Raw genomic sequence first — 24,155 nt, forward strand, 5'->3', positions numbered from 1 at the left:
CTGCTTTTTCTTTGTTACCTAACTGTTATATAAGAGTTACACCAAAGAAGTCACATGCAAAACTCCTACGGGCTTCTCTAGGACTAGCATTTGCTTCATAGGATATAGTTAGCTCCAGCACAAAACAAATACTGTTATTATTTTATGGCTGCCATTACTGTATTTAGGTGGCATAATACTTACTTTAATCTCTGGAACTCGGCAAAGGCTTCATCAAATGCTTTGGAAAGAGAAAAGTTGATTTTAAAGGTAGGTTCAGAGATAAATCATCACAAGTTTAAATTTAAAATGTAGACAACATTAAAGAAATATTAATGGATGAATGCATGTATATTGTATAAACCCTAAAAAGCTGAACGGTTCAACTAATAAAGACCATCTTGTATATGGCAGTTGTTATATATACATATGAATGCACAAGCACTTTTTTTTCTTCTAAAAGTCAGGCTTTAAGACAAAGAGATAGCAGGAGAGCAATAGGCTGAAATTATCTCACAAAACAAAGGAAGAAACCCACAATAGCCCATCTAAGTCATGGCTTACAGCAGTGGTTTCACAAACTTTTTTGATCGTGCACCTCTATTGGTAAAATTTTTTTTAGCATGCACCCCCTATATATGTTTATTTATTTATTTATAAATTATATGGATGTACTACTGAAGTTCTTTTCTTCCCGCACTCCAGTGGATCATCTTGCATGCACCCCATTTTGGCAACTACTGACTTATGAAATACAAGAGGTCTGTTTTTTCCAAGCGCTTTTCACATCTGCTCTAAAGCATCACACTGATTGCCACAAATAAACCAAACAGCAAACTGCTGTCTCCTTTGTAAACTCAGGCTAAGTTACCATCATGTAGGAGGTCAGCCTCTCCGCTTTGAAAGGGAAGAAGAAAGCTCTTTTCTCAGAAAGTGAGGATAGAGTACAGAAGGAGCAACATGGAGATGATTATAAGGTTATTGTCGTTACACAGAGCTTGCAGACCCAAAGTATAGCTTTAGGGATGGGAACAGCTGGGAATGGAAACTCAGCAGTTTGGAAGGAGTTAATCTGTTCCCTAGTGACTGAGAGGTCTCTCAGAATAAAAGCTTCCAACAGTCAATCCAAATAATTTTAGCTGTTCCCCTAACAGTCCTTCATCGTGCTGATGAAAGGGACCAGTCTTGACATCTCTGAAGAATAAGGAGCCCTATTATATCCATCAAAGAAATGCAGTAGGAAAGTAACAGAACAAGCTTGTCCCTCACTTCCTCCTCCAAATATTACTTGGGAGAGATACAGAAGGCATTCAGTGCTACAACTTGCATTTAAAACTGCCAATCAATGCCAGCAACACAAGGGGTTTTGTAAGACAACTCAGAAACTGGGCTGACATCTCAGTAGGCAAACTGCAAGTGAGTATTTAGAATAGGAAAAAGCTGACTGCAATTTATGACCCAAGAGCACAGGTTGGGGAAACCAAATGGCACTGTCCCCACAAACTCTGCCAGGCTGCTGGGTACACACAGAGACCCTGCAACCCAAAAAGTAACAGGTCTGTAGCAAGATCCAGATACAGATGCTCCTGCCCAAACACAGCGTAATGCCCACATACAGATGGTGTTAGGAGAGGGAATGGCCTACCTTGTCCAGAAAGATCCACTGTCTTTTTGTGTCCTGTTTTACCATCAAAGAGTTCCATCGTGTATTTGCCTTTGTCTTGTGGAGTTGGCTCATTGATCTGCAACCAGATCTGCTCCCCGGTGACACCAGTCTTCACTCGGTCTGTAAACCTAATCTGGGTATCACTGAAAAATACAAAACGATGTTACTCTATTGTTTTACTAGAGTATAAATGGGATTTGCTCATGATGAGCCACCGAGTACCTCTGCGGTTACTAAATGATTTCCAAGGTGCTATGGTGTGCCACCATATTTTGAAACTTTTGAAGTCAAATTCTTGACAAAGTGGTGGGCCAACAGGGCAGAACTGATGTGACAGTCTTTCCCTGTTCAAGGTTTAGCTCTCCTCAAAGCTTGCAGCAAGGTTATACACCTTAGTCTATGACCTGAGCCAAAGGAAAGTTAAACAAATTTAAACCCCAGATCTCTGAAGGGTAATCCATGCATCCTCAAATGTTCATCTTCTCTTCTTAGCGTAAGTTTATTTCTGCTTGGGCAAAACAAAACTATATAGGGCTGTACCTTCAAACACCCCCACTTTTGTCACAAATTGTATTTGCCTAGTTGGAATGTTTTCTGGTGTTCTGCTATGCCTTGACATTTACAGTTGAACATACTTTAACATTAAGTATATCTTCTTCCACAAAAGATATAAATTTCTTAGCTTCCTAGCTAAGCAGTTAATTGCCCTGGATGAGGCAAAAGATATTCGTTAAAGAAGCCTCTCATTTTCTTTTTATCTTTAAACTGATAACTTTGAATATACTAGCGGGTCAAAGAACATTTTTACTAGATTAATTTTTTATGCTTCAAGATAAATTTGTTTCTAAAAATTAAATATAGAAAAAAGAGAGAAGAAAAAAAAAGAGAGGGGAAAAAAAATAAGAGAGAAAGAGAAATCCAGAATACTTCATATTCACTTCCAGTTTTGAAATGCTTAGGGCTCCTGGTGATACCAGGTCAAAATGGGTGCCAAGAAACAGGAAAACCTCAAGCTGTTTTCACTTCTGTGGCAGCGTTGCTGGTTAGCATCAGTGTCAATAATTACAGCCAGACTGCCACAGCACATCCGGGGTATTCTGCGCCTCATTTATATGAGTTTTATTGAGAGATCCGTAATTCAGATTCCATCCTAAAGACTAACTACTACCAAGTCCACAGGAAGTGAAGCAGCAAGAATAGTAATAATAGATTTGAAGCAACTAAAATCTATTATTGCTATTAAATGTAATCTAAGTTTTTTACTTCTCTCTGTTTTCTAGTGCATGCTGTTGGTGCTGGCTGAGAATTCAAAGCGGTCTCGTGGCTTTGGCTATGAAACTCCCATTAATTTTATGGAGAGCTGGGCATTCAGATTCTTTTAAAAATCTCAGTTCTCCTGTCTGTCTTTGTTAAGTTCGTAATGCTCACAGGAAGGGCTGTATGTATTTCACTGCCCCGGGCACAAGCTGAAACTTGCTTTGCCTCCTAAGGATGAACCTATGCGCTAAGAGGATGTGCCCGCTTGTTCCAGTTCCGTGAAGCGCGGCTTCCAGACAAGCAGATCTCCAGGCTAGGTATCTCTGAACCCGCGGTACTGGCCTCTTCTAAAGCTTGTCAGTCTCTCAGGTCATGTTTGTATCACTCCTCAGAACCGATTCGGGAAAGACGCAGCTCGCGTCCGGGAGGTGGGAAGCGCCCTGAAGCAGCACAGCGCTGACAGCATCCCATGGCACGGGACTGTCTGTCTCAAAGGAGGTGACAGCAGGGCCCTGCACCACCAATACCTGGTGCTGGTACTGATTTCACATGTGTGTCATTCACTGAAACGCACTCATATGAGAGAAGGACTCATGAGAGGTGAGAAGAAACCTGGGCCTCATCTCTCTCACATATCCAGGTTCTTGCTGGGTCTATAAAAACAAAACCGCACTGACTTTTGCAAAGCTTTTGTGTACTTACTTGTGCACCCAGCCTACTCTCAGATCTTCCACATAATAAGTAACATAGGAGTACAGTCTGATACCCTCGGCTGTGCTCTGGATTTTCAGGTCTGTTGCGGATAAAGCTGAAAGAAGAGCACATGGTTTTATGCAGCCATGCGGCCATTCATTGAGCGTCACAATGAGTCATTCATTCGAAAAGAGAATTAAGTGCTTACCAATCCTTCTGCATACTTCATTCATCAGATCTGCAAAAGCTGTGGAAATAAAATCCAGAGACTAAGACTCTGTGTCTGCAGCTGAAGCACAGTCAATAACAGGACAAGTACTGGCTCTGAAATATTCTCCCCAGTAGGTTTGAAAAAGAAATTTGACCTACCTTATAAAGCATATTAGTAATCTAAGTAATGCAGAAATATAGCCTGTTATTTCATGATTTCCAGCCTTTATTTAACAGCAGCCTTGATGAATACTGCTGCAGCTGAACAAAACTATTATCTATTTATTTTTTTGATAAATGACACTATTCAGTTGGAATGCTAACCTGTCTGTACACATTCTAGTGGATAGGTTTTTCTCCACTTGCTTGGACATATAAGCGAAATTTTAAAAACATAGTAATCGCAATGAGTGGAAAGGCCCCTAAATAAATGAATGGCAAAACATAATAAAAATGTTAAACCATTTTAAATCATCTTGTTCTGTAATTTCTTTCTATACTTGTAGACTTACACTACTGATGGCCCTGTTACCATTTTGCTTAGCATTAGTCATTGTATTCTCCCAGAATTATACAGAATCCAGATGCAATAAGCTGTACTCAAATATTATTTGAGCCGAAAAGTCTCAGTTTTTCTAATGAGGTGATCTTACACACAGGAGGAACAAAGCCCCAGGAAGGTGACACACGCAGTTGCCTGCTGTACCCCGAAAGGCGCCGGCAGGCGAGCAGCCAGGCTGCCAGCTGGCATGGCTGACAGCACGCAGCAAGCGGCTCTGACCTGTGTCCTTAAGCTTTAGCTCACTGGAGTCCTTTCCTCTGTCGTCCTTCAGTATGACTTCGTAAGTGCCAGCATCTTTCTTAGAAAACTGCAATATTGTAACGGTAAAACCAGTTTTCAGAACAGTTGCTGTAGAAAAATCTAGATTTTTGCTCCCGAGCACAGCTGATGTCCCGTCCCCAGGGAGGTGCCCGGTGCCCAGGGCTGGGGCTGCCCCCGTGCCCCCCGGCTGCCCTGCTCCGGGACGGGGTGGGGCGGCGGGACGGGGCTTGGCTGGGGGGTCCTGGCCTGCAGCTGTGGGGGGGCCCCAGGGAAGTGGTGAATGCAGGTCAGAGCCCCGGTCTGCAGTGAGGCTGGGTACGGACCAGGCCTCTCTTGGTGACTCCGAGGGGCTGGTCCTCTGAAAGCCTGAGGGACAAGCGCTTTCCAAATGCCGTTCGCAACATAAATATGGTCTCACTCTGTTGCTAAACTGACATGCAAAGGAAGTGACAAGCTTTTTATCTCTTCTGTCATCATTTCCTGAAAATCTGAACGAGCACTTATAGATAGACATTTGCTTTAGCTAAAACACAGGCGCCTCATGAGTTTTTCCATTTCTAAAACCTGCTTCCTTTTTTGATTGTTCTACTGAAATATCAGATTAGATCGTACCGTTCATCTGAATTCATAGCACTAACTTCAGCTGAGGGCTCACAAGGACACTCACTCACCTCTGATATCAGCAGAGTACACACGCCATCTTTAAAGTCATGCTCTTCGTCTACCATTATCTCCCTGTCATCTTTGTACCATACAATGTGTGTTTCCTTCTTAATATTAGCCACCTAAGATGAATGAAAACCACATGGTAATTATTCTCTTCATTTAAGATGGGGAACTTAATGTTGCATGGGTTAACCTTTTCAAGTCTCTCATAAAAGAGCAGCAAGCTTTACAACCTGGTCACAATGAGTTATTGCAAGCCTCTATTTTAAAATGAGGGATGCAAGAGGGAAAACAGCAGGGATGAAAGGAGAGAGAAAAGAACTGGCAACAGCTTCAAGGAGCGCAGGGAACCCGTGGATCCTGCCCAGGAGATTTCTACACGCATAAACCAACCAAAAATGAGAATGTCCCAGGATTTAAAAAAACCTGTCATTCCTATTCAGGTGCCTTTTCCTGGGTGGGTGGCTGACAGACCCGAAGAAAGAAGTTCAAGCTATTTTCCAAGGTATCTTTTTACATGCAATGAGCAGTCATCCCAGCATGATTAGCCTTCAGAGCCTCTGTCACTATCCAATATGCAGCCGGGAGTATGCAAGCAAAGGGCATGTCTTTAGTCCCTTCCCACCTTCACCATCTAAGGAGTGGAAGGCTAAAGTGCTTTGAACATTGTACTTAATGTTTTCCTTGCCCCTTACCTTACATTTCAACATCACGTTACAGTCATCAGTAACTTCCCATCCCAGTTTATCCACAAAATGAGGACCTGTTTAAAATTACAGATACATTTTTAAAGGTCACATCAATGGTATTCATGATACAAAACCAAAGACAAGTACATTTGTCTTGACAAAAATACTGTTATATTTTAATGTGGTTTTATTTTTCCCATTTCTCCTTCAGAAGGTAAGCAACTGTATAACAGAACAAAACCCATCTATTTCAAATTAACATATATCAACATAAACAACCTCTTAACAGACAAACACATATCACCTTGTTTCCTGTGCCACTCTTTTCTCTGGAAATCTGCTTCATCCTGCAGCTTCTTGAATACTAAGAATTAAAACCAGCAAGAAATATAAGGTTAAACACCACATGCCATTTGTACAGTACTGCATGTCACTAAAAGAGTTAAGTGCAACTCTGTCCCTTGAGAGGTCAGTGAGAATCCTGCCATAGGGTCAGGTTTTCACTGAACATTTTGAAGTGTCAGAAACTGATTACGGCTAACCGTAATTCCTAGCTGCTTGCAGTCATCATGTGTTTAATGTGTCATGTCTGAGAAAGCATAATCCCCAATCACACAGCTACTTTCTACTCTCGGTAGGAAGGCAAATGAGCAGCAGCAGAGTCGGCAAGCCGCTCAAGCTCTAAGAGGTGTAGCTACTTGTTCCCACTGGAATGGGCTTTTTACATGGGAAATGTTCATTCTACCCATAGAAAAGCAAATCATGACAGGCTGCAATATTTTACATTTCTATAACAGTTCCTCTTCTTCCCAGCACTTTAAAAATCTTAGTTCACACACATGGCCTGTCCTACATGAGGCAGGCAAGCACTGTGACATGAAAAACCACTGGAACTTCTACTGGTGTTGAAAACAGTGGAAAGTGAAGTGACAAGTGAGGTAACCTCAGTATAATTTTTCCAGCCTACTGTGCAATATAGATTAGCTTACCATCACCGATGAGGACAAGGCTGGATTGGTTGGTTGCTTTGCCATCCTGCAGTTGGAAAGTGTAAGTCCCTTCATCTTTGTCCTCAAGTTTATCCATAATCATTTCAACAAGGCCGGTCTTCTGGTCCACCTTCATTTTATATTTCTTCAGGAATGGAAAGCAGAGCAACAGTTAATGAATATCAGAGTCAGAAAATATTTACCACACTTTATATGGCATCGTTAGGTGAAATTCTCTTTTCTTTATTCAGATTTCCACTTATTCACTATCTCTAGCTCCAGCTCTAAACATGTAACCAAATAAATATGAAATCTGTTAAAGGTGAAGGCTATTTACTAGTGCTATACAAGCATGTAATAGTTCTGTTCTATGGTGAGCATCATGTTCTTTTTCATTAGAAAGGTTTATATTTGCATCTCTTCAGAATAGCAATATCTTTGAGACAATAATAGTTTAATAAGCTTTTGTGTAGAATGCTCTATCTTTGCCTTCTAATGGATATCAACAAAATTATATTGAACAAAATCAGTGTTGCAACAAAAGCGTGCCATGTCTTGTTTTGGGGAGTAGCAAGTTCTGCTGCTGGAAAAAAACAATTGTGAATTTTCCCTTGGTGTAACAAATTCCTCCGAACAGCAAAGAGAGGTGACAACTGAGCACAAGGGTATGCTAGGGCCATAGATGAGGGAGATAGGATGAATCTGGGCTACTGCAGTGACTCCTTGAAGACCACCGTAACTACCTGGGACTACCTTATTGCAGGAGCTCCTATGGTCCCCACCAGTTAACAGAACACGTGGTACTCACAAAGGTGGCAGGAAGTCATTTAACTCCACTTTATAAACTGCTTCCAGTAGAATCCAGCTGCAGCTCAGAACTACGGACAAAATCTTTCTAATGATGTTATTTCTCATGAAAATGCATTAGTGTGGGACACTAGTTGGAAGTACATTGGAGACAGAGACATAAACACTCATTGACACTCATAAAAATGCAAACACATGTAAGCAATGAAAATGCCTACCTCTCCATTGAAAATCTCTTTATCATTAAATACAAAGTTGGCCTTTGCATTGCCAGACAGTTTTTCAGCTTGCAACCAGAATCTTACTTCTCCTTTTTCCAAAATTTCCACTGCCAACTCAGAGGCAAGTGGGACAGCTACAAAGAAGAAAGAAAACAATGAAGCACATACATACATACTTTGCCTGTGCCCTAACAACTCTTTTCTTCTATAATCAGAAAGCCACTTCTTCCTTTCACACTTGGATACTGTATGCAAGGCAACTAGCTTACGATAGCTCTTCATACAGACAGAATACCTCTCCACCCACATATACATAGGATGAAAGACAAGATTTAATCTTTTGATTCTTTGTTCACTGTGTCTGTAGAGACTGGAAGTGTTCAGGATTTGAGTTATGCCGGTGCCCCTCCATTCTAACACAAGGCTAAATCTATTTCAAAGGTAAACTGCAAGTAATCTCTGCAGCATGATGTAAGTCATATGGCACAGACCCATGTCTAATGAGTTGCTTAAAAATGCTACTGTAAGACAGTGAGTTGACTCAGTGGAAAAAAACACTAAAAAACCACAAGCATGAAGCCAGATCAGAAAATCAGCTGCTGAACTGCAGGTTTTTGTGAGAACTCTGATTCTTTCTTAAGTGGAACCCCTATCTCCACAATTCACCAGGTATCACAACACGCCCTCCTCAATCTCCCCCGTACATTTTGTTTACCTATGAATAATGGAAATCCCCCACATATAGACCAATTTCTTGTGTTAGCAGGAAAAAAAAATCACGTAAAGGATACTGCAGGTAATTTTAGGGTTTTTTTTTTTTTTTTCCCTGTTCTTTTTAGTAGAAGTCCTCAGCTTGCTCTCACTTTAACTTTTTGTTGAGCTATCTTAATCAGCAACATTAAACATGAGCATTTAGACTCTGATATTGGGGCATATTGTTCATTTTATTGGCTTCCATAATTTTTAGCTCTCTTGGTGGATGCTCAAAATTTCAACAAAATCATACTCTAGGGAGCACATATGCTGTATGTGATCTCTACCCCAGCCTCCACTTGCACAGCAGTGCAAAGTCTGCACTGCAAGGGTGTAAAAAGGAACAGCTGAGGACAGTGTACAAACACATTGCAAAATGCTTGATGGTACAGTCTGGTGAGAGTGTAAAGATCCACCTCCTCCCAGACAAATCCCAAGACAGGGTTGTTTTTCCCTTCCAATTGAAAATATTCTATTCTATTCTATTCTATTCTATTCTATTCTATTCTATTCTATTCTATTCTATTCTATTCTATTCTATTCTATTCTATTCTATTCTATTCTATTCTATTCATGTATGCAAAGGCCCAGCTACAGCAGGAGAGGACTGGAATGGAGGTAGTATTTAATTTCTCTCATCTTTCTATTTGCACCATCCTAAACAACTGGGGTGCCTTCTGGAGTAGAGCTGCCATCCAACCCCACTGCCAAACAGAGTTAGGGGGGCGAGGACCCTCCGTGTCTTCCTTTCCCACGTTCACCCCTTCCCCACACCTATGCCCTCCCACACTCGCGTGTAAGCTTTTGGTGCCCGAGTGTCACAGGACCCGTCTCTGGTGAATATAAGGCTTTTGGGAGGTGAAGCAACAGTCACAGGAAAAAAAGAGAATTATGAAAAGGACACAGGCTTAACCAGAGAGAAAAAAATAGTTAAAAAGGGAGCAGGGCAAAGAACAACCCCATAGGAGAGTGCCCTAGCAGTGCAAATGTTCCATCTGAAGCTTCCTCACCCAGCGCTTGTAAGAAACAAAAGGAATCTCAGGTCTTGCATAATTTCTCAAAAGAAAGCGACTGAAATGCTACAGGAGCCAGTGGAAGCGAGAGGGAGACGCTGTGAATAGACATCAGGCTGTGCTGCTTTTGTCTCACTGTCAGCTCTACGGCAATTTTAAACCCCCACTTGATTTGCATGTAATTAACTACGAATGTCTTTTAGTCTAACATGGAACAGAGGAAAGTATCTCAGAAACTGTTAAATAAAGGGCTGAAAGGATGCAAAAGTATTCTTTTTTGGGAAAAGGCCGTTCACTCCCCAGCCCAAAGGAACTGGATGAATCTGCATTACAGTCCTCCACGAGCAGAAGTCTTCTTTTAAAATATTTACAGAAGCACCAGCTGACAGCAACTTGAGGCATTTTCCAGCCATCGTGCTTACAAGGTTTTACATTCTATTTGTATAGCATCACAAATTACTGCGAGCATTTGACAGGGAGTCCTCGGGCAGTTGCTAAATTGAAGAGCTGGAACAATTTATTTTTATCTAGCACCAATACACTATCGCGCCCATACGTAGTTGTGTTCTATAAGGCTGCGTTATTCAAGCAACACATTTTCCCATGGAGTTACCAGCTGCAGATGCTTCTGAGCAGAAGTTACAATTAAATACCATTCAGAAGTACAAAGCAAGCAACATGCAAGTGCTTATCTTGAATCAGAAATGCCTCGCAACTAATTTTTTTTTTAGAGAATTTGTGTAATCCTCAAACAGATTATCTGGAGATATGACTAAAGTTTTAGGTTGATCCATGGGAGCTCATTATTATTTTTCTAGCCTCATAGTCATAACTGGACATATCTCAACCCCTGTTTATAATTTTTTTTCAGTGTCCACAGGGCACTAGAGTAGCCAAAGCAAGTAAGATGGTTTCCTCCTTGAAACATTAAGATACATTCTGCAGTGATCTTCCTTTTTGCCTGTGCCTCCTGGAAGCTCATGCACAGCCAGAAGTGTACTGTTACCTAAGATGATGCAAAAAAAGAAGACACGGTCTGCATCCTGAGGAGCTTATTTTTGACATTAGTTATGAACGCAGAGCATGGAAGAGCACCCAGAAGAGAAGGGTCAGAGCAAGTAAGGATGCGTGACAACACTAAGGCTTTGTGGTGACTAACTTTCAGTGTGAAGATACAATTAGGAGGAAACAACTGGGAGGAGCAGGAGTAAACAAGGGGATGCTTGGGCTGTCATTAAGCTGTCAAAAGGTGATACAATATGTTGAGAAGGGTAGAGATGATATGGAAAAGACCAAGAAGGAAATGAGAGAGAGAGATACTGTGGGCAAAAAGACAGGCCATTTCTGTGGCCAAGCTTTGACTGGGCTGAGAGGCGTGATGTGGGCTGAGTTAGCAGAGGTGCCAGCAGTGCATGCACAAAGCTGGACATGTTAAAACATAGGCAAGAGTTTTAGTGCCTGGAATGAAGAAGAAGAGAATGTAGTGGGAGAAGATGAGACAAAGTTTAGGTCTTGCCTCATTATATATAATAGGATTCATTTTACAATTAAATGTATTATTTTTTTCAATTATTCAAGTTACATTCCAATGAAAATAACCAAGTTGTGCTACTACTAGGATATCACTAAGGTATGAGAGGTCTGTGGATTTGACAAAAATACCATCCCAAGCAGCAGGAAAGATGTTCATATTGTCAAGTGTTACAGAAAAGAGGGAGGGAATAATTCCAGCAGGAAAATTCTGTATATATAGATCTTTACAGCTGTATTTACTACAGTTGCCTGCTTTGTCAACCTTAACCTTAACCTTAACTTATGTTAACTTCAGTTGGAGTAGTTAGAGAATTTTTCAAATTCAGGTTTTCAAATTAGGTTAGGTATACTGAACAAGTATAAAAGGCAGTTCTGCAGAAGAAACAAAGCCAATGGGATACTTATTTTCCAACTATTATATAGACTAATTATACTCCTACACCAGTAGCCTGCAACATCAGGAAGAACACCAGTAATACACAAATGTACTGAAAGAAAGGAAAAAAAAAAGGAATCTTAGATCTTCAATTCAACACCACTTTAACTTGAAATTACTATAGCAACTTCCCCACCTGATAGTGGAAGGAGCTTTGTGATACCCCACTGCATGCAAAGCTCTCCCCTACAGATATGTTTGATTCACTTACTTGGGAATTTGCGTTCGTGGCTCAGAGCAAGCAGACGTTTCATTTCTGCAAAAGACATAAAATAAATAATATAAGGTGTGCATGCCTGATGGATCTGAGAGACACAGCAGCAGGAAAAAAACAGATGTGAAAGCAAAACAGGCACACTTAATAGACATTGTGTCTACCTTCCTCATCAATTGTGTGGCTTGATGAAACTCCATCAGTGTCTGTAACAACACAAGAGTAAATTCCCAAATCATCTTCTCCAAGATCCTTAAAGGTAGCTTTTGACCTTTAGAAAAAACAAAACAAACCAACACATTTTGATAGAAAGATGAGATCAGTCTGAATCCCTCCTTTATGTCTCTAACACCAGATAAAAATAGTCATGTATGAGCTTTTACTCTGACTGAAGAGGCAAATATGGGGCTCTGCCCAATATAAACCAGGGAAGGTCCTACCATGTGTGGTACAAATGGAGATGGCACAGACTCTGTATCTATGAGGAATCCGTTAATGGAGGAAGAATCGAGAGCATCCAGACGACCATGAGAGTCAAAGGTGACCTGTTGCCTCTGCAGCGCTGACAGCACAGAACCATGCACGAGCTGCACAACCTTTCCAGGAAGCTGTATAAACTCTCAGATAGTGCCAAAAGCACTGGAGCTAGCTGGTTTAAGCTAGCTGAAGCATGCTTAAAAACATGTTGTTGAGTCTTCGGTGAGCGTGGAAGGATACTGTAAGTACAACCTGATTCAATTTTCATATTCAACACAAAGAGTGTGGTGAGCCACTGTTTCTTTCTGTATGGTTTCTATAACTAGGAGAGCACATAGGCTGAACCTGTGCATTTGCCATTTCTTTTTCTCTGTTAAAAGCCTGAAGAAACAGGCTAGGCTTGGAGAGCATTACAGAAGTTGCCAACTCAAGCCGTGGTGTCTACATCAGAAAAAGAGTACTTCTTACTCCAGCACCTCCAAAGATTGCAACAGTGTTACATGGCAAAAGCATTTTGCAAGCAGACAGATAATTCTATCCTTGGAGATTTAAAGTAATAATAATAATAACAACAACAACAACAACAACAACAACAACAAATTTGCCTTGACTGACAGGTTACAAGATGACAGAGCACAGATTTTCTCTCCCTATGCCTAAACATAACTAAATTGCCTAAATAGGAGGCCTGACTCATTCTGCGCGAGCTACAATTTCCAAATGGTCTTGCTGGAGAACAGCATACTCCTAAAGTGGCCTTCCAGTAACAGAGGCAGATATAACTCTTACTGAGGTCATACATCGAAAAGGATGGATTCCTGTGACCAGCCTAGATCTCTCAAACACGAGACTGTTGCTACCCCCGAGGGTTCTTACTTTCCGCCTTTGGTATCGATGTTCAGTCGAGAATCATCTTCAATTGGTTCATAATTCTTGGACCAAACAAACTTGGAGTTTGGAGACATCTGATCACATTCAAAGTTCAAGGAAATGACTCCATTGTCATCTACATCAACCACCACTTCCTTGGTTCCTGAAAGAGCAGAACAAGGTGATTCCATTTTCTCAGAAAAGCCAGTAAACAAGTTGATATAGATATCGTTCATAGGGTGGACTAAGCAGGTCCTTGCCATTTTCTCAGTCGGCACATAAATTGCTGCAAACGTTGAAATCCTCAGTCCTTGATTCACAAGAACAGTTCTTATTCTAATCCATAAAAGTAAGGAACAGATTAAAAGTCATCCTAAATCACTTGATTTATTTCAGGAAGTCTAAACACGCATGAGAGTTATGATACTTGCTTTGGAAAAACCTGAAGGGGAAAAAAAGAAGCAAGCCTCTAAATCCACTAAATGTTTGAAATATTAAATAACAACATTTTCCGTGGTAAGGGGTAGTCATAGCTTTCATTACGCAGCATGAATTTTATTCCCTAGTAAGACAAGAGCTCTAAAGGGACCACTGTGTGCAAATGTAGGTGTTTGAAGAGGTGCAGGAGGCAGAAGAGGAAACAATCGAGTTGCCCCATCAGACTCACTTGTGCAGCTGAGACACGTTTTCAGTGACTCTGGCTTCACCCTGGGATGTTTAATTGCTGTGCTTGGCACCCAGCCCTGCCGCCATCTGCAGCATTTAATCCCGGGCCCACAAAGGGAGTGAATATTTGCAATTAGCTGCTTAAGTCGCCCACCCTGTTTTGCCAGTGCCTACAGTCCTTGAGACGGATAAGGTGACCCAGTTTGTCCTTTAAAAGGCCCTGGGGGTGCATCTCAGATCAGAAACCTGAAGGCACCTCTAGCCTACCCCCTCACGCCCCAGTGAAGCTGAGGGAATTTCACTGGGATTCAGGCAGCTTGGTGAACTCGTCATCTGTGGCGTTAACTTTCATTTCAACAACTTGCCTGAGAATGTCAGGGAGAGCGTGTGCACTGAGAGGTGCTGGAGAACATCCAGCCTCCTTTTCCAAACAGCTCTGAGCTGGATCTTGCATCTGAATAGGGCACTCATGTTATATTACTTAGCCTAAGACAATTCCGGGCTGCCCACAATGCTAATGACACACTTTCTCCACAAAGTATTGTACCTTAAAGACAAGAGCCTTATTCCTGACATTGAGATTAAATGCTTTATTTTCAGGATAATTCTTAATGAGCCTCAAGCATACAAGGAGCTTTCTGTGTTTCATCATCCTAATAATATACACGTCCTTTCCAGCACTGTGACATACACATGTCACCCGATAAAGAAAATTGGTGCCTCTCGTATTTAAGCAAATATTTTCATTCAGGATATTATTTTTACCTACATTCTTTGGTTAGAAAGCTCAACTGTCTGGCAATTTTACACATTTGCCAAAAGCATTATTCCATCAGGAACTGTTTAGAGACACCTGACAATATTCAGGTCTGACAATATTCTTGTCTTCATTCAAGATGTTTATAAAGGCAGCTCTCATTGGTGAAAACCAAAAGAGTTGTGGTAATTTTTAAAAATGGTATGATTGTTCTTGAGATTTGTGTGGTTTGAGTGAGAAAGGTGGAAGCCTGCCCAAGAGACTGCTGAAATATTTTTTTTTATAAGTCTTTTGTCCTTTTTAATACTTTTAAGAAGCTTAGTTTGATGGATGCCGTATCTGCAGATCTCAGCTCAAAATATGGGTCAACCAGATTTGTACAAGCAAATAATTTTCAACTTCCCTGAGATTTCACTGGGCCAAACCTTGGCTTTCCTGTGACCCCACAGTCATTACTACCTATGAACCCAAGCCTTGCTTGCAAAAAGGCCGTGATCCTGAGATGTACCTCCTTCTCTAACGGTGAGGTCTGCAAACCAAATGTTCTGCTCAAGTTCATATTGCCAGATGGGCATGCGCCTCATCTGAGTGAACACTGAAAATGCTGTACAAATTTTTTTTGTCATGATAATCATCTTCACAAGAGTTTACGTTTGTGGTTTGTTTTTTTTTTTTTTAATTGCAGTGGCATGACCAATCCTTTATTTAGAACACTTGAAGATTGTTATCATAACAAGTTTTTATCAAAGTCTGACAGATAGGTATTAACCCTCGAAGAAAATGGATTAGTAAAGCCAAAAGTTTAGTACTAATACTGGTTTGATTCCCTTTTTAGAGGTGGTCACTGTGTATAAGTTGCTTTCTATAGTAAGTCTCTAAGTTTTAGCTTACTCCACTTGCAGGTGGTGGAAATAGCCCTAGTGCTTCAGTGGCTTGCAGATCTGAAATTATGGCTACCGTATTTTTGAAAGATCCTTTCCCAAGCCCTTTTTACTCACACACTTACCCTTTTTTGTCCTTGTATCCCAATCCTACACTGTCTCAACTTACCATCTACTCCTTCCAGTCCCTTCTTCCCATCCCAGCCTCACTGGCAGTTGCCCCAGTTGCCCCACTCCAAATTTTCCAGTTCTTCTTTTATACTGCCAGCTTCAGACCTCCTTTTTCAGACTTTCTTGACTTACAGCCTCACTGAGAGCTAACTCAAGGCTTCTTGGGATTTTTGCTGCCCTGGGCATTTATGAGAGCTGGGCCAGTGCTGCTGCAGGAATAGGAGATGTGAAAATGGACTTGGGAGTCAGAAACAGGGAAGGGATGCCGAGGAAATGCTCCTGAGGCAGCCGGGGTGGGAATGGCACATTATACAAGTCAGAGGAAGGAAAGAGATAAAACATAAATAAACTGGTTTGCTACAGAAAAGGCAAAATCTACATCTATAGAATGTTTTGGTTGAGCTGATCTTAGTGGGTCCTCTGCTTATGCATTTATCTATAGATTTATGCAAATCTTACAACTTTATTGTATTTTTATATGCCTGAACCTGTAGTTATAGTAAGAAAATCTGTTCTGACCTTAAAATATAGCAGACAAGAAAGTAAGGTATGACCCTCAACTCATTTCCTGCTTAGTAAAAAAGTTTGACCTGAAAGGGGTCAGGCTGCTCACATGCAGCCTGTATGTAAACACATCACACAAAGAGAAACCTGTTTAAATACGGTGAAAAAGAGGAAGTATTTCTAACAAACCTGGTCGTGTTTCAGCTACGACAGGATCCGTGACATCTGATGGTTTCCCAACACCAGCCTGGTTTGTTGCCCGCACACGAAACACGTAGCTCATACCTTCTTTTAGGCCACCTAACTGGAGGAAGCAAATACACATGCATGATGTGCTACAATACACTGATTTTAATTTCACGCTTATTTCAGATCAGTCTGGATGCTTGACAATTATATTTTCTGACTTTTTTTGTTTTGCTTCTTTCCCATTTGACAAATATTTCTTCTTTTTTTTTTTTTTCAATTCCAGAGTGACATGACTAATCTGTATGGCCTGCTCCTCCCTTGTATGCATAGCTAACGTAGACAGTGTCATTACTGCCATTGATTTCTTGGCAACAGGAGATTGTTATTGGAACAGGATGTTTTTAACTCATGTACATTGACCTCTTAAACAACACTGTTTTTACTGCAGGTAAATTCTGGATTTTAAAAATTAAATTATTAGGGTAATAAGTGCCAGCTGCCGCACCTATTTAGAAACAGGAGGGCAGTTAGTTGTACAGATTTAATTGTGGTGACTTGAGGAATCATACTGACCTTATAACACCTGTGAATACTCCTTTAAAACATATATAAAAGGATCACACTTTAAAGTGAATTGTCTTTCAAATATTCTGAAAAGCATATGAATAGCAAACCTCCTTCAGACATATCTCTAGAACTGAGATACTGCCAATCCCTTATTTAGAAGTCATTCCACAAAATGATGTAGCATAATAGTGCAAAAAGGTTGGGTTTAACTTGCTGTGAAATGTGAGGAGAGGGTACTTTGTATTCAAAAGAATCACCAGCCACATTATCACAACATCTGCTTTTGTGCCATCTGTTTTTGTGGAGTGATACCTGTCTTGCCCTTTGAGCCAGAAAATGCTAGGGATGCTTCCTGTGTTACGAGAATGGTATTTGGTTTTAGCAGCGCTTTCTTTTATTTTCAGGCTTGTCATACCAGATTGTCTTCGGAGTTACTGTCTTGTTTGACTATACAGGCATTACATCTGTGTATCCTCGGCACAACATAGCCTGCTAAGTGTTTCATTAAATGGAACCATGATCAGCACAGGATGATGCTATCAAAGGCTGATTTCCTCAAGGTTATATGGTAATACCAGTATTTGAATCTTAAGCTATTTACCTTCAAGAATTTCTTTTGAAGTGGCTTCTCATTGACACTTCTCCAGCGTTCCTCCTTTGCCTCAGTTTCCTTCATATCAACATAATAACCAGCTATGGGACTACGACCAGTATAAACTGGTTCCTTCCACAGTAAAACCAAAGAGTCCTTCCTAACTTCTGTGCATGTGACATCATGAGGTGGCCCTGAAAGGTAAAAGTTGGAGTTGTGGTATCAAAATAAATAATCCTGAAGAGGCTAACGCATAAGACTTCAGAAACCAAAACCAGACACCACGTTGTACACCCAGAGCTGACATAACACGTGCAGCATCTCTGTATCATACCTAGACCCAATATAAATACAACCCTGTCTAGTAAAAAGAATAGCCTAAAAAGCGATCCAGTTGGTTGAGATTTGGTATCTTGATCAAATATTCATGAACTAACAAAAATGACAAATTATCTCCAAACTCAGGCAAATAAGTTAATTATTAAGCTAATGTGCTGCTTCAAGGACTGCTCTAAAGTCCACTGAAGTCAATGGAGGTTATTTTCATTCATTTCAATGAGTGTTAAAAGGCCAGCGATCTGGCCTTGAAGTGATACGTTTAGAAAAGGATTACAGGACCTCATTCTCTTCTGCCTTGTACCTTAGACAGGTATTTATGTCTACCATTTAAACTAGGAAGCAAAGTGTCAGACAGTACAGAAAACAAGCAGGAAAAATAAAGAAAATACAAGCTGCTTGTAACTTGCTACTGATTAAATGGTGATTGTTTAATGCATCACTGTAAATACACTAAATCAAAGCAACGGACATTCAAGGGTGGGTATGAACTTCAGTGCCCATTGACTTCCCTGGAGCTGAAGGCATTGAGAACTTAGATAATCAGCCACAGAGCACTCATGGGCTGTGAGTAACCTCCACCTCCCACTCAGGATCCTACCAGGTACAGCAATGGTCCATTCTTCACATTTGAAGGGCTGGCTGGGTAGGGAGGGTGTCCCAACCCCAGCCAGGTTAGCAGCAGCCACCTGGAACTGGTACACCATGTTCTCCTTCAGGTTTTGAATCTGCAGAATCAATAAGATGGTACTTACTAACTTTGGATTAAGGCTTTAGAAGAAAGTCACAATAATAATTATTGAAAGCGTTGAGCATGCTTTTAAGTGCCTGAAGAGTTGAAAGCATTATTGACATCATACATAAGGCGATAACTATCTTGGCTTTTCCTCTGATCAGGATACATGAGTGGTCTTAGCACATTCAAATTGTAAACCCCTTTTCCTATTGATAGACACTTTGGTAGCCAGGGAGGGAGCAGGGTATTGCTCAACAATCATATTAATCTGTCTCGTGATACAGAGCAAGTTCAGTTAAGGCAAGAGTTGTCCTCACAGCAGAGTGAAACTCAGTCCTGGCATTGCTTTTCATTTGTACAGCAGCTCAACAAGGTTGTAGCTAGCATTATCTCTAAACTGGGTCAAGAACTGATCACAAAACAGAGGCAGGCATAATGTCTGTGCAGCAGGCACAGAGCTGGTTCCAGCAAGTGCTGGGATAGGTGCACCAAGCCCAGTAGGAATGTCATTTGTTGTGAGGGCCTGACTTAGAGAAATTCAGGCTATGTCTAGAGTAGTGAATTCAGAGACGACAGTTGGTGCCAGACTAACAGATAAGTGTACAAATATACTCTATGCATACAAATAAGAGAAGTTTAACAGAGCTAAATAAATTTATCATCATGGATATAAAACCCTCTGAACATCAATCTGTACACTGAATCATAATTCATCCCAATCTATCTTTGAGACCTGTTTTGGAAATATTATCTGCACCCACAGAAATAACAGAAGTTAACCTTACCCTGTATGCCCTCTCACTAATGGCCTTAATGTTGGCCTCCATCCATTTCCCAGGAACTCCATCAACCAATTCACGGTAGTTCACGTAGTAGCCAGTAATTTCAGTTCCACCAGTGACTTTAGGTTGTTTCCATCCTAATACCATCGAGTCACGAACACTCTCAAGTACCATGATGTCACAAGGTGGAGATGGAGCAGCTGTTTCAACGTGAATAAAACATAAGTAGGAAGTAATATTTCAATAGACAGACTGGCATTCAATTACCGTATTCAGGTGGCTCCCATCCTGCATTTCCTAATTAGGACAATATTTATGTGGTCAAGGGAAGTTTCTGGAGTTGGAATAAGAAATGCAGGATAAAAGCTTTCATAAACCAAATGAAGACGTCCAGATGCATAGGAATTAGTTTTTAGAATCATTTGGTTTTTGAGAAGCAAGCTGATGCTTAGTGAAAGAATGTGTTGCAATTGCAGCTCTGATGTAAGTGATCAGGACTCACTTTAAAACTGTGAAAAATGAGGAACTAAAATGAACATTACAGGAAAAGTAAAAAAAATTGGAGATGCAATGATTTGTTTTCTTTTGCTGAAAGCAATGCCTTTTTCACATATTCATGGTAGTTCCTTTTTTTAAATAGGCCCACATTCTTCCCTTCTGAGAATGGACTTTATCTGTTAATTCTTTTTTTTTTCTTTTAAATTTATACATTGTGCAAATTTTATCATTGCACCCATCACATGATCTTACCTTAATGGAACGAAGAGTGATCATAGGCACTGTAGACTGACCACAAGTGGAACATGTCTATTACTGGAACTTACATCAAAAAATTTGCTGCATAATCCCCTTTTTAATTTTTTTTTTAACAATACAGAAATCATTAACTTCATCCCAGCCCACTGTCTTATTAAAGACTTTTCTGTATCTAGTGGGGAAATGCTTGCCCACACCCAATATGTCATGCATCAGTGAAGAGCCCTACTTGTGACCCTAAAGTTCTACTTTTGATGGAAATCTTAAATCATATATGTTTCCTTTTGTCTTTAATGTTTTATATCAGTGTCAGGTAGCCCCAGGTGCCTCTACTTTGTTTTCGGTTCAACACTTTGCACAAGTGTTTTGAGTCTCACTTCAGAGGCCTGGGGAGGAATTCAGTTCACGGGCCAGGTACCAGGACTTACATGAAATTCAAGCCCCGCATTTCTCCGGCACAATGGGTGTTTAGGTGTTGACAACATAAAATGTGATTTTGTGTGTGTGCCATCAACTTGATAGGTTTTCCTCATTACATATTGCCATCAGTCAGAGATACAACACAACATTCATTAGCACTGTGTCTCAGAGGATAAGCTGTAGCTTAGGCATAAATCCACAAAGGATCTTCCTATTTCCTAACACAACACAGATTTTCATGCTTGCCATCATAATCAGATTTTGTTTCCTTCACACATACATAACCCACAGACTAGGTAACAAGACTCCTAACAAATTACTGAAGTGATTTAGAAATAATACAGTATCTTGGGTACACTAATATGTACTCAAACAAGCTATTAAATTAGTAAACGGATTTATATGTTTCAATTTCAGTACCCACTAAGTTCGTAAAGTGGTCTCCGATACCATTACATGCATAACGATCCTAATGGAGAGTTGAGCACGTAATTAATGGGTCTGATGGAAGATGCATCACTGGAGAGCGCGTTCACTTGTGGTGCAGACAAGCAGATGTTACAACCGTCTGAAGTGGATCTACCAAAGCAGTGAAATCTATTTGTTTTATTAACTCTCACCTATATCTTTCTCCGTTGTCACTTTTTCCAGTGTCAAAAGATCCCTGGGTTGAGACTTACTTGCCTGCTTAGCAGCAACTTTTTGTGGTGCAGATGTGACAGCGTCCTTAACCATTTCTCTCATGTTATTGTCTCCTGTACTCCCCAGTTTGTCACAGCTACTGGGTAGTGTGTCTGTATTAAATTTAGCATTGCATTTTAGCAAAGCTTCTGTGTCAAAGACAGGCTGGGAGGACTCATGCATGCCTTCCCAGCTGGTAGTGCAGTCTGTTAGTCCACCAGCTTTACCACTCAGTTCAGGACACACACCATGAAGCACTCCTCCCCCTATAATTGCCAGAAGACAGCAAAGACATTTTGAATTAGAATACATTCTTTTTTCTTCATTTAGTCAACAGAATGAAGAAATGAGTACAGCGGACAATACAGCCAAAGTACGACAAATCACAGGTTTCACGCACAACATATTAAGCCTGAATTCAAAACAATTTGAAATGCGTGCACCTCTCAACCTGCTCACAAGTAATGCTCTTTTAATAACGTCTACTTTTCAAAGCAGAAGAAATGTGGAAAGTTAATAGCAATCTTCATTTGCTACAATTATTTTAGTACTAGATCTTCCAAGTCATATTTCTGATCCTTTCAAGATGTTCTCACAAAATTGCCCTAGACCACATCTCTCTGCTCTAAGGTTGCGAGGTATGCAGTTTTGATACAAATGAGAGTGAGAATGTTGCAGACATACAATTTATTCTAGCCCAATGAGCTCATTAATCTTTACAGATTAGTTCAGGCAGTGGCAAACAGAAGTAATTAATCAGCAAAGGGAGAACACACAGGGTTATAAAAGGTTTACAAAAAACACATTGCACTGATTATTAGGTTTAGGTATGGAAACAAATTTCATGGGAATTGACTGTATATAGGATGGTGTGTGTTAGAGGTGATAAGTACCACATTACGGAATCAGAACAACATTCCATTTTCCAGGATACCTATGAAGTGAACTTCGCACTACTCTCTTACAGTGGTTCACAAGAAACCCCTGAAGAAGACTGGGTGGTGAAGGTGAACAGTCTACAGAAGTGCAGTGACTGTGAAACTATGCTGTGTGACCATAGGATCTATGGATAAATTATTATTTGTGGACAGCATTGTAAAACAAAACAATTAGTTACAAATAGTTGCTGCATACATCTTTACTTAATTAAAAAAATATGTATTTACCATTGAAAAGAGCAGCAGAAAATAGCTTACCAATGGCTGCTTGCACTTCTATAGGCTCCGAATCCTGTGAAAATTCACTGAGTCCCGCTGCATTAACAGCTCTGACTCTGAAAATGTACTTCTCACCATTGACGAGCCCATGGCAAATGAATCTAAACCAAACCAGTGAAGGAATACTTAGAAAGTATTATGAAAAAAATAAAAAACTTAAGAGGGAAAAGAAAGCATTTCTTCCATATAATTTATTCTGGTTTCTGAAAACTGAGGATAAACCATGACCCCAGCCACTTAAATGAAGGTCAGAGAATGCAGAATGTATTCAAGCACCTCATTCATGAAACAAAGATAATGTCTAAAACCACATCTCTTCAGACATACCATTTACCAACACTCTTTCTTAAGACTACATAAGTGTTTTTGTTACCAGAGGTCTACCTCCTGCTAGTATATACAATCCATACTTCCTAATGGAAACAATGCAAAAATCTCCAGAGATAAGGTCTATATTTGCTTGCGGAATATATTCATGACATAAGTAAAAGACACCTGTAGCACAAGTTCCCGTAATTCACTTCCAGTTACAACTGAAAAATTGCGCTGTTCAAAAAAATTATAGGGCATCGTACAAGAGCTAAAAAAAATGTCCAATTTTTTATTTCACTTTCTTGCTTCTATACATGACACAATAATCTAAGCCAGCAAAGAACCTTTATTAGAATAGTTTTGCTACTGGATTACCTAATGATTGCATAAAAAACCTCATAAATTTTCTCTGGTGTCCACAGTGAGAACACAAAGTTTCCCAAGACAGGAATAATTTCTTTCAGAAAAATTGTGGTTTGGAAATGTAAACATTTTATTTAAAACATTTATTTTTTAATAGGTATTTTAAGTGTATTTTATTTCATGTTTCTTTTATTTTGTTCTACTTCATAATGTCATGTCTTGCTCTAAAAATGATGACATCATACAATGATGTACGAAGCACATGTAATGTGGAAAACAAAATGTATTTCAAAATAAAAATTTTAGTTTGGGAAAAAAAAAGGAATCAAAATTTTCAGACCAAAATTTTTCCCTACCCATTCTACCAGACTTTTCCAAATCATTTGCTTTCACCAGGATGTGTACAGAAAAAAAATTTCAAAAGATCAAAATATACTGCATAATGCAAAACATGAGCTACAGCGAATGCTTTGAGATTGACTCAAACAGAAAAGTCAAGAGTTAACAGACAGCCTGTGCCTGACTGCGTCATACATTATATCGCATTGACTAAAATGCAGTGATAGGAACCTAACTAGTGTTGTTACATCACAATATGTAGTAACTCAGAACAATATTTTTATTTCTATGGCGAATAAAGATCATGTTTCATATTTTAAAATAAGCAAACAGGACAAAACTTTGCCAACACATGATGTAACCACAATATGAATCATAGAAGTATATGTGAAAGTATATAATATTTGCACACACAGCTGTTGCAATATGAATGCACAGAAGAATACTTAAAGGAGATTGTTGTACTCGTTTTCAAGCAAGTGGGGTTTTAGGTACTTTTGATATACTAAGCATTTACAATTCCCTTCTAAACAACAAAGTTGGTCCAAGAGTATTTAGCAGAGCCTTACTTATCGTAATAAGGGTTGTCA

At 40.0% G+C, this 24,155-nt stretch overlaps 1 protein-coding gene across 1 annotated transcript in view; it reads right to left on the minus strand.

The window, feature by feature from the left end:
- MYOM1 (myomesin 1) overlaps positions 1–24,155 on the minus strand; it is a 72,150-nt gene that overhangs the window by 11,593 nt on the left and 36,402 nt on the right. Inside the window, exons 16-34 of the mRNA XM_081996832.1 lie at positions 22,531–22,652; positions 21,274–21,600; positions 19,481–19,677; positions 18,561–18,687; positions 17,633–17,817; positions 16,465–16,579; positions 13,303–13,459; positions 12,114–12,220; positions 11,947–11,991; positions 7,998–8,134; positions 6,973–7,117; positions 6,288–6,347; positions 5,990–6,057; positions 5,300–5,413; positions 4,587–4,674; positions 3,804–3,842; positions 3,605–3,710; positions 1,625–1,788; positions 184–220 (exon numbers count right to left, since the gene is read on the minus strand). Coding sequence (XP_081852958.1) covers positions 184–220; positions 1,625–1,788; positions 3,605–3,710; positions 3,804–3,842; positions 4,587–4,674; positions 5,300–5,413; positions 5,990–6,057; positions 6,288–6,347; positions 6,973–7,117; positions 7,998–8,134; positions 11,947–11,991; positions 12,114–12,220; positions 13,303–13,459; positions 16,465–16,579; positions 17,633–17,817; positions 18,561–18,687; positions 19,481–19,677; positions 21,274–21,600; positions 22,531–22,652 — 2,340 coding nt within the window. The remainder of the gene's footprint in view (positions 1–183; positions 221–1,624; positions 1,789–3,604; positions 3,711–3,803; positions 3,843–4,586; positions 4,675–5,299; positions 5,414–5,989; positions 6,058–6,287; positions 6,348–6,972; positions 7,118–7,997; positions 8,135–11,946; positions 11,992–12,113; positions 12,221–13,302; positions 13,460–16,464; positions 16,580–17,632; positions 17,818–18,560; positions 18,688–19,480; positions 19,678–21,273; positions 21,601–22,530; positions 22,653–24,155) is intronic.

This window comes from Phaethon aethereus (assembly GCF_964289735.1).
Source record: "Phaethon aethereus genome assembly, chromosome: 2".
NCBI classification, from domain to species: domain Eukaryota; kingdom Metazoa; phylum Chordata; class Aves; order Phaethontiformes; family Phaethontidae; genus Phaethon; species Phaethon aethereus.